Genomic DNA, 11,397 nt, shown 5'->3' with positions numbered 1-11,397 from the left:
GAGAAAGAGGCTACAGAACTGAAAATATTTGTTAGTCTAGAGCCATCAAATGATTACAACACTTCATTGACAGTACGACATAACTATTATTTCAGGCTGCATTTTAGACAAGGTTTCTTGTTTTCTGAACATTGCACATTCAATCAAAAAAAGCAAGAACGCTAAACTAGCATTGCTGTTACAGTTTTTGCATTGCAAGATTAAACTAAAGCCATAATGTGAACCAGTTAATACATTCATTTACTGTTACGTAACCACCCAACAGACCTTCCTGTAGTTGATAATGTTAACACATAAGCAGTTCCAATTAGAGCAGCATTTTCTTCTAATAGAAGGTAGATCCTGGTGTTTGCTAGGACTAATATTACAGGGTACTGAAGTCTGCCAGCCATAAGTAGCAGCCAGCAGGTTTTTTCCACTAACTCTGCTTGAATAAGCAGTATCCCAGCAAAAAAAAAAAAAAAAAAAAAAAAAACAAAAAATTTTTCCCCGGGCTTTTTTTTTTTTTTTTGACATTTCACTGTCCAGTTTCAAATGCTAATTGATTTTATTGCTACATGGTAAGAAGTGCTTGAGCACCTCCTAAAATCCAAACCCCAGTAGGTGCATCAAGCTGGCCATTCAGAACCAGCCAGCTCATTCCTAACTTCTGCAGGTTGGGACTTCAGTATGTGAATAAATCATTAACAGGCACTGTCCGTGGCCTCTGTGTACCTGTGGGCCACAACATTGCTAATCATTAGTGTAAGTTTTCAGGGAAACAACACATTATTTACTTCCCTTCAAGAAAGGGCTATTTTGGGATCTACATAACCCACTTGCCTTAAGAGATTTCTGTAAGAAAGTGCACTCTTACGCATAGCTGGAATGACTCTGCCACTGGTCCTGAAAACCCCATTGGATGCCTAAGCTGTACTAAGAACAGCAGAACAGACCCGCACTGTAGCATTTGATTTAAAGATCTGTTTTCCTAGCATTCCATTCCTTTAGTAAATGCTGGATCTTTAAACAATCATACACCCTTTAGTTAGCTTTCTCTGAAAGGAAAAGGAGGAATTCTATGTTAAATCTGACTTTCAATTCCCAGAACAATACTGCTTTGTAAAAACTCCTACAGTCCTCGAACAGAACATTCTACCGAAACTGTGCAACTTGTCACACTGTGCAAGACCAAAAAAAAAAATACCAAAACCCCACACAAGGGCTTTATTGTCAGTTTAGTTTTATAAACTCCCCACGAGCTTGCCTCAGTGCAGGATGATGAAGGTGCACAGCGCAGCTACAAAGCTGAATAAATAAAGAAGCTACAGCCATGATTTTGTACTTGAAGAATTCGCATTAGGCAGCGTACCTGGAACTAAACTCATTGTATTCACTTTCACTTCTATAGCATGCTGCTGCCATGGCAACAAAGTACAAGAAAAAAACATCAGATCTTGCTGTCACCGACTGACAAATAGTACACCGGCTTCTCCATCACCCAGCACTGAAGACAGAAGTTATAATTCCTTCTGTTCCTTAATTCCAGATATTGCTGACTAGGTACTACCTGGAGCAACCTAGGTGCACTTAACTTAAATTCCCAAGTGCCCGAGAATCAGTAAGCACCTTCTTGGGTTTCTTATTTGTCAAGACTGCAGATTCCTTCCTTTCCTTGGGGCTGTTCACGTCAATGGAAGTCACTTGTCAACTACTGGTGGTTATAACCCCTTGGACGTACTCCAGAGCAACTGAAGGTCCAAGGATGTGAAGTAACCTTCTACCCTCCAGAGTCTGAGGAAAGCTTTGTCCTCCCAGCACACAATGACTGGATTCATAGATTCTGAGCACCTTCTGACATTAACCATTCCCAATAGCATTTTGGATTATAATGGTACTGCAAGCACATTAAGGAACAACATTTTAGTTCCTTTCTTAGGGTAATGCTATGTGTTTCATCAGCCAGCTTGGTTCTATTTTAAGCCTGTCCTGTGCCTTAGTACCTTGTAGCAATGTCGTCATTTTCGCCACCGCTTCCCCAATATGTGTTTGGAAACCCATTCATCTTCATGTAATGTTCTGGAGTCAGAGCAGATACACCCCCAAAAAAGGACTTATATGGCAGACTAAATGAGAAAGGAGAAAAAAAACACCAATATTGAAGGGTAATACCAGTCCTCCACAAACTAACAATGTGATTCAAGTCACACATATATTCATCATGCATCTTACAGACACTGCCAAAACCCAAAATACCCAAACCCATGTAATTCCAATCATGTTCCATCCCCCCATCGTTCCCCCACCTCCCCCCTTTAGACCAAAGTAAAGTTGGTTTTGAAGTCCACATCTTGGGTCAGTTCAAAATCCCTGCGTTCTATTGCACATCCTCCACATCATCCAGTAATTCCCACCCTCTATTTTTATTCTGGAAGGAAAGGCAAACAGAAATCTGCCAGTCGTTTGCCAAGCTGAGCTAACAGCGGAACAGGGAACTGCAGACAAGGAACTGTTCAAGATTGCACGCTTAGGTCAAGAATACCCTTTTCTGGGGAACTCACTACTACAAAACTACAAACAGGAACCCTCTTAAAGGCTGTCTCTTTCACTGTCCCCACCATACTTTCTATGCAGAAAGTGAACCAATTAAAATGCACACGTCCAAAGCAAATGGAGGCACTTACGTGTACTGAAACTTATCCATGGCACTAGCCATATGCTTGGGATAGTATTCATCGCAAACATACAGATTATAATCGTTCTCTGGTACGAGGTCGACGTCGTGCAGGAGAAGGCAGTCCCAGTCTTCGTCCTTCAGGGCTTCCCGGACACCAACATTAAGCAGCTTTGCTCGGTTAAATGTACCATTCCCCACCTGGAAAAGAAAAAAAATGCATTTCTTCACCAAAACAACGACTATAATTAAAATTTATGTTAGTAAAAATGCCTTATTCAGCTGAATGACACTGGAATGAATCAATACTGGCTGTAAATTTCATGCCCCAAACTCTGAAAATTTCACCTATTCTCTTCACAATATTCTCAGCAATTGTAAGCTTTGCTGTGTCATGGGCTACACACCATGGGCACTTGAAGAAGGCTGACTTAATTTTATGAGACCAGTAAGTCAATCCTCAGATGTACATATGCACATCAACACTTCTGCCCTGATGACTACTTAAAGCTTAGAAATGAAGGGGGGGGAAAAAAAAAAAAAAAAAAAAGAAAAATATCTTGGTTAAACCAAAAAGCTTCTTTTCCCTCCAATCAACTATCAGTTTTAATTAATGAATCCAAAACTTGCTCTCTTACCACTGATCTTTTGCAACACCTGTCCTCGTTAGTTAAAAATGGCTGTTTGGCCTTCACAGGCTGCCCCCACAGCAGGGTCACACCAGATATTTTTATTTGACACAGACTAAAAACATCCAACTTCACTTTAGCATTCAGTCTCAACAGTTTTGCTCAGTAGCCACACTGACAAGCTACAGACAAACCACACTGAGCTCTTGTACAGCTGAGAATACAAGTTACCACTTAATGACAACTTTATCCCTCTAGAAGAAAAAAAAAAACAAAAACCAAAAAAACCCCAAGCCAGAACCAAATCAATAGCAGAATGATTATCTCAACAAGTGGTATGATATTTCAATGATTAGCAGCCATGGAGGAGGGACAGCATGTACCTGACCTGCTTGAAACCCATGCATAAAGCCATACTTCCATGTTAGAAGATTCACATTTCTTGGTCAGATCTGAACCCTTAACTGGGAAGCTCAGCTACACCACCAGGCACATACGATTTAGATTTACCTGCTGAATCAGGTAGATACTATAACTGAGCTGCTGGCGCTGCAAGAAAGGATGAATATAGTAGAGAAGATGGTGAAGGTACTTCTCCTGGTTCCTGTAGGCTACAAGGATGGCTGATTTGTAGCGGGCCAAGCAGTGAGGTGGCCTGTAGCGTCCACCAGACTGAACAAAAGGATTTTTTTTGATGATCATTCTCTCACTAGGGAGCACCCTGAAGGTGATGGTTAGCGGACCAACTGTAAGGAGAAACAGGGGAAAAAAAAGAAGTAAGATCAGTAATGTTTCTCAAACCCCAGTGAAACCTATCAGATTATCTACATACGTTTACTACTTAAAGACACCAGCCCTACCCTAGCACAGAACAGTTAACAACGCCACACAGATGTGCCCACATGATGAACTCCACCACTGCCTGCTGGTCACCTCCCCACAGCTCCACACTGAGGGGTGCCGGGCTCAGCACCAGGCGACCTGCCAGAGAGGCACCCCAAGTCCCGACACAGCCAGCAAGCCTCACTGGGCTCTTGCACAGCGTGCTTCTTCCTGGTATTGGCTGCCTACTACACGAGCAAACCTTCTGTCACTTAGGTGGGAACCCTGAATAAATGTATTCATTTTCAACGCTATTCTTACAGTGAATCAAGACGGATAGACATAGCTGCTTTTGCTACCCATATGGAAAAAGTCTCTTCAGCCTCTTTCAGAGGAGATTCAAGGACAAAGGTGTCCAAAAGGATATTCAGCAGGGTTGGTAAGAAATAGTTTAAAGCCTGGATGAATACAAACGCTTTAGGACATGTTAGCTTTATCGTGAAAGAAGTTTCAAGTTCAGTTAGATGTTATAATCACATGCCACAAGGGCATGTGATACACAGCGATAAACAGGCAGTACTTCAAAATTTTGAGAGAAGCAGCTGACAGAACTGAAAAGGAAGATGGGAGATGATATGTATTTTCAGCAACAGGCGCAAGGCCACAAAAGAAACTACATGTGATAGTTACTCTACTCAGTACCTTGATTTTAAATGCAAAACATATCCAGTATGTTTAACAGTTTTTACCTAATTAATAAAAATAATTCTACATTTTTATTTTAATTCTTCCATTCTTCAGATGGAAAAAGCTTGACAAGTCACAAGTAAGAATCAATATAAAGCATCAATCACCGTTTTAATGCAAGTCTCACTTTGTAACAATATGAACAAACAAATTCTGTAATTATTTAAATGCCTATTCTCCTGGGTAGTGAGAAAAGGTTCTAGAACCAGCAGAAGAGTTATATTTATACACAAATCAGTGTGTCTTAATGGTTTCCAACCACTATCAGCTTCTAAGGAAATAAAGCACAAATGTAGAACATGATTAAAATCTATTACTTAAATGAACTAGGAAGAAACCCTTATTTAAATCACACTTAAAAGCTGACAATTTCCAATGACAGCTCTAAGTAGGACCAACAATTCTCTGCAGGCCATACTACCCAAAGACAAAATATTTTTTTTTGTCACCAGAAGCCTATGAGGCAACTTTTTGGGTTTTGGTTTGGGTTTGTTTTTTAAATAGCCATAAGTAAGTTTTTCTTTTCCGTCCAGGCTCACAGCTATTCCTATGGCCGTCTTAAAGCAAGTTTTCAGTATCTTGTAAGTCAGACTCCTTCTTAAACCACTGAAATAAATTCTCTCAAAAAGCTTCTGATCATTAAGCCTGAGAAAGAAGAGCAAATATTGAGGCCTGGTGTTTAGTAGCTTTCATTTGAGCAGGGAAAGGTACAGGTGTGTCTTAAGTATAATTAAATATTTAAGCAGGTGAGTCCACTAGGTAAGTCTTACAGCCCATCCTACATTCAAGTCTCTACTGTATTTCTAACAAAAAACATTGAGCCCGTGTTCACCCACATCCTGTTTAACTGACACAGAAGGAAGCAACATCCCTCCGTGGTTTTGTTTGGGGTTTTTGGAGCACTAACAAGGCTTAGGGACTAAATTCGGCCTAAGATTCAAGTTGTCCATTCAGAACAGGGAAACATTTTGCTAGTATGTGGAAGTTGGTATACTTCACATTTCTGATGGGCAAACCTATACCCGCTGTCTCCTTTTCCTCCGCAAGGAACACACATAATGGCATTTCCTGAAGGTCGGTCTGAACGGCCACGGATCCCATTCCTCACACTCTCAAAAAGGTCTAGCGCCTGTGAATCCCACTTCATGGTTTGCTTTTGTTGGTTGGTTTTTGTTTGTTTTTAAAAGGAAAACCTGAACTTTGCTTGTCATCTTGCAATAGCTGACTCTTAAGGATCACTTTTCAATCCTTCCCTAAGTATCTAAAACACAGGGGGAATTTGATTCTGACTGTGCTAGCCTCAGTAGGAAACCAGAGTACGTTGCCATGCTTTTGTACCTGCAACAGGAGAGTAGTTCTTCAGAGACTCATGCTGTGGCTCCATGAATCTAGGTCACATTTATCATTAAGATTTTATGATGTTATTACCTACTTCTATGCAGACAGTTTCCTGTTCTGCCTTTAAGACCACCACACTCCAGTCCAACATTGTTTTTAACCTATAATTTATGCTGCTTTTTAGATTTATGAACTTCCCGATTATCAGATCTTTTAACTAAAGCACCATTAACCACTGATTTGATGACAAGTGGAGCTTGCTAAAGAAATGTTATATTCAGATTGGATTTCAACTCCAGATCATTGCTCCAAGGAAAATACAAGAAAGGGAATTAATCCCTTTTGTTCTCTCACAAAGGCAGTTTTATTTTCTATAATTGCAGAGTAAGATCTGTAGCGATAATCCTTAAATTCCAAAAAAATCAAATCTAAATTTGGACATAAGGGTATGAGTAAAATAACGTGCAACGGTTTCACTCCTGTTGTCTCCTTCCATGTACCCAATCATACAATTCATGAGGGTAATATCTGTATTTTTCAGGTTTTTCAAGATGTCATGAGCTCCTGAGCTGCCTGGCTCCATACCTCAAACAGCTCAGCTCAGCAACTCAATCTAACACATGCCAAGGAAGCACAGAAAAAGGAAGTTAGTCTGTGACTTATATCCCCAAAACCGCTGGCTGCCCTACACTCCTTGGCTATAAACTAAATTCTGTCTCTCTGGTCTCCTTCCTACCCAACTAACAAAAGGCTAATAATGCACTGCAATCCAGTTAAACCCCAGATGTGAACAGAGCAGTTGCAGGCTGGACAAAATAGGAAAAAATAAAACTGCTAAAGCGTAGCTTTGGGAAAGGAGGACAAGCCCATCTCAGACATGCTGGAAAGCACAGGATCCCAATTCAGACAAGGTACAGAATCAACACCCTGAAGTGTCCAAGCAATTTCTCCATAGCCTGGTTCCTAAACTCTTTCCGTGCCTGTTCCATCACACAGAGGGCATTTAATGAAACTTCAGCGTGTAGAGCTAAAACTCACAACTGTCTGTCTGTACTGCTAGCTGGTGCCAGTGACAGCATACTCCCCACTTGCTTTACTTTCCAGGCAATACATTTTTGTATCAGGAGGATCTATTGATTTTGACTAGATCTATCCCATCTTAAGAAAGAAACGGCATGACTTCTGAGCTCCTTGCTAGACATTTAGAGTTAGCAGCTATAATTACCAAGTTCAACCAGAATAAGCAGGACTTACATGAGCTAAACAAACAGGAACGGCAGCACGAATGAACACCTCACTGAGAAAGCGCAGCACCACACACTACATTAACAGTCATATTTGTAAAATTCTACCACTGTTTGAATGAAAGAAAAAAAAACCAGACCAACAGCCTTAATTTAAGCACCAGTTTCTAATGACCGAATACAAGGCTGTCTCAACTGCAGCTGAAAATAAATCTCAGCATTACTACCTTTTTCTTTCTCTTTAAATCCAGAAGAAACTCTTGTAGGAGAGCATCCATTAGGAAATGCAGCAGGAGCTACTCATTACCACAACAGATGGTCACACTCATGAAAAGGTTATGACAGATGGGAGTGAAAGGGATTAACTACTGTAAGAAGGGCTCAGAAAAAACCTCTTCCATCGCATGAGCATCCTTAAAACAGCAGTGTTACAGACAGAACTTGCAACTCGTGAAGTCCTCAAGGGCCAAACCAACTTGTTCAGCACAAACTATACATGAAGTAAGGTGCCTCTTAAAAAAGAAAAACAAACCAAAACAAAACCCAAAACTACCTGAGTCTTCTAGCATCAAGCTTCCCCTAGTAAGGGGAAAAGATGAACCGAAACAAACAACACCTCTTGTGTGCAACATGAGAAAGTCAGATTTTGAATTTAAATGCTACTTAGTCGTTAAGCTACTTAGTTAAGTGTGAGTAAGCACAACTCTAGCGTATAAACATTTTTTTTTCCAAAAACAAAGGAGGAAACCAACAACTGGTTATGTAGAAACTTTAACTTTTAAGAGAACTTGAGTAATTTATTCACGATATTAATGAAGACGCTGACTATCTAGTACAATGTTTTTCAAGTTGTCAGTCACAAAAGGTTCAAGGGACACTCTAGGCGTTAAAAAAGTAACATTAGTCAGCAAGAGCCTAATTCCTCCAAGGCAGAGAGGTTTAGCAATTATACTTTAATTCTTACGCCACAGCCCTGGAAGAACCAAGATGCTGTAGATTCAGGAGGCAGGAAAAAGATGAGCTGCAAGCTGATCTTACATTTAAACAGTTATCAAAATGATCTACTAGATACATAAGTGGAAAAAGTGGTGCGCTTCATAAAAGCCCTGATGCAGAAACCATTTAAGCCATTTGGCATTCTTCCAGTTACTTTAACACGCTTTGGAGTGGACACAGTGACTTATTACCAGCTCTGCACTGGAGACCGGAGTCCTCAAGAATTGATTTGAAATCTCATTTAATGGAGTTTATGAAATTAATATTAAAAGGCATCGTTCTCTCTGATATAATGCTTCCAAGAGAGATCATTCCCATGAGAGATGGTAACAACCAATCAAGACATTTATAAAGTATTTATATATCTAGTCATATGTGCCCATTGCATACAAAACAAAGGGCAAGTACCTTGCAGAGTAGTACGCATTTCTGGAGGGGGGAAGGGAAAGGGGACATGGGGGAGCAGAACCCCAAAAACACCCCGAAGAGGCTGGCATATAGTAACACCAGAAGGAATAATTTACTTCTTATATTTAAAGGGAATTATCACCAAGTAAAAATTAAGTTGTAGCAGAGCGCTCATTTTTATTAAGCTGAATCCGTATCAATGCTCCAAATGATTTGTTTCACAGCAACAATGCTTCAAATGCTCAACTTCAATTTTTTATGCAGTAAAACTTCCACAGTTACTTTGCCTCATGTTTTTTTTTCTCCCAGTCAACTTTACTGCTTGTTTCTGTCTATAACTAATATTATGTTTTCATTTTAGCTCTGAAGTACCACATGCAGGCCAATCCCCTCTGTTCTCAGCACTCTCAGGCATGGGCAGAAGAGGTCTTAAAAAGATTGCACGGCTCTAAGAGCACTGATTAGTGTAATTTTACTCTGCATCTGCCTCCTCCATATACGTCACTGCTCTTGCTTATCTCAAGCTGCACAGAGTTGCACCTAGGTTTGGTTTTCTCCCTCCCCGCCCCCCCTCCCCCAAGACCAAAGATGTCTGATTTGACTCTTTTCCAGGACAGCGGATTCTCGTCAGTAGGGGAGACAGGCAGGGTGCAGGCACATTTCTGCTGTGCTTTTTCAAATAAAACAGTGAAGTTGGAAACACAAATTGTAGCTTCCTAAAAGAACTGAGGGACTGTAGCTAGTAATGAAGAGAGACCACACTAAGACCATTACAACTGGCACCTATGCAAAAAGGTTCAGTACTATTAGTGTTTCAGTATTTGCTTAGTAGAGCTGTTTCCAAGGGAAATGCTGAAGCACATACCCAAAAGTTATCACACAATTTCATCTTACATACTGCACATATTTAACTTCAGCAACAGAGGAACGAAGAAAACTTCCCAACAGAACAAGCATGATTACAAAGACTGCAGTCTAACAAGGCTCATCCAAAGCATCCCAGCAAAGTTCGTTAACCTCAGTAAGCAACTTGACACAAGAGTAGCCCCAGCCCTGGCCTTCCACCATACTTCCACCTGTGAACCGAGGTCAGCCATTTGCTCTTTCCTGTGCTCCACGTGCAGTGACCAGCTCTCCTGGAACAGCAGGGCAACTATTAAGTAGTGCTCCCAGACTAGTTATATGCAAGACTTAGAAATGTAGAAACCCATGCAGATGAGGGTAACTTACTACACAGTACTCAGCAGGCATCCCCAAACCATCTGTAAGCACATGCTTACAGAACTCAACCATTCTTGGCTGGCTAAGAGAAACAGATTCACTGTTATCAGAGGCGCACCACATCACTACCAGCAAACTTGTTTTATGGGTTTGACTTTGTATTTACTTCAAAGTTTCTCAACTGTTTTAGCAGTGGAATAGCTGGATTAATGCCACTTCTAGGCTCAGCTCTGATGTGGTCCTAGTGTAAATACAAATTAAGCTGTGACCAGACTTTCAAGTCTAAAGGAGAAGTTTCTAAGTCTAAAGGACACATAACAATCATAGGCCAAAAAGATCACCATGAAGAGCAAGGTGCCAAGCTACATTCTCATACAAATGATATTTAAAGCCAACTTAATCAATCTATATTAGACTATAGGCTTGATACAAGGTTGAGACAAAGAACCCAGGAGTTACAGTAAGTCAGAGGTCAAAATTACGCAGTTACCAAAGTACAACTGTTGGCACATTTTATACAGGACCACCAAAGAAAAAAAAAAAAGGGCGTTACTAACTTGGTATTAACACCATGCACTGTTTTTCACTCGTGTTCTACAATCGCTATGTAGCCAAAGCCTTAATACGGTAAGTTTTCAGGTCAGTAAAATACTTTTCATTGTATAACCAATTAAAATGAGTTAATTAACACAATAAAGTTTTGTCAGTGTAAGTATTACATCAGTATACCGCTTTTAAAGTGGAAAAGCTTGAAAAATACACAACCTAGATTTACAAAGTGTTGAGCGCAATCAGATACCAAAGCAGCTATTTCAAACACCACCGGTTTATACCTACCGAATATTGGAGACTGCACGGAGCAGTACGGCATAGCTTCTTCGTTAGGAGCTTGGGTAAACAAGCTGAGGTTTGTGTACACATCGTGAGTTTTTGAGTAATCCTGAACCTGATGTGGGTCTAAAAACCCACGGAACACACTTGAAGGTCCACCTCGGTAAAGTATCAGGATAAATATTGCTTGGAAGACAAACAGAGACAGCAGAAAGCAAGGATTTTCGACGCGAGAGAGGGACATCGTTTTTAGCCCATGCTCTGCGCTCGGACCGGTGAGGAGCTGAACTGCCTTCCCGCGCGCTGCCGTTCTGCCTCCCGGGCTACCTCGCCGTGCACGGAAGACCTCGACCTCCTCCTCCTCCTCCAAACTTTCTGAGGCGGCAGCCTGCTCTTCTAGCACGGCGTCGTCAGGACGCTGCGAGCCAGGCCACCCCTTTCCCGCTACGAGCTCTTGCCAGGCGGACTGAAGGAGAGGAAAAGCCGCTCGAGCCCACGCAGAGAGTCA

At 41.0% G+C, this 11,397-nt stretch overlaps 1 protein-coding gene across 1 annotated transcript in view; it reads right to left on the bottom strand.

Annotated features, from left to right (window-relative positions):
- The window catches only part of B4GALT3 (beta-1,4-galactosyltransferase 3), a 14,894-nt gene extending 3,528 nt beyond the window's left edge, over positions 1-11,366 (bottom strand). The window contains exons 1-5 of the mRNA XM_009639081.2: positions 10,896-11,366; positions 3,793-4,028; positions 2,664-2,854; positions 1,983-2,105; positions 629-642 (exon numbers count right to left, since the gene is read on the bottom strand). Of these exons, the coding sequence (XP_009637376.1) occupies positions 629-642; positions 1,983-2,105; positions 2,664-2,854; positions 3,793-4,028; positions 10,896-11,133 (802 nt within the window). The 5' untranslated portion in view covers positions 11,134-11,366. The remainder of the gene's footprint in view (positions 1-628; positions 643-1,982; positions 2,106-2,663; positions 2,855-3,792; positions 4,029-10,895) is intronic.
- Between the last annotated feature and the right edge of the window lie 31 nt (positions 11,367-11,397).

This window comes from Egretta garzetta, unplaced genomic scaffold (assembly GCF_000687185.1).
Source record: "Egretta garzetta isolate BGI_Z169 unplaced genomic scaffold, ASM68718v1 scaffold85, whole genome shotgun sequence".
NCBI lineage: Eukaryota > Metazoa > Chordata > Aves > Pelecaniformes > Ardeidae > Egretta > Egretta garzetta.
The sequence above is the reverse complement of the archived record's forward strand: the minus strand, read 5'-3'. Positions and strand labels throughout refer to the sequence as shown.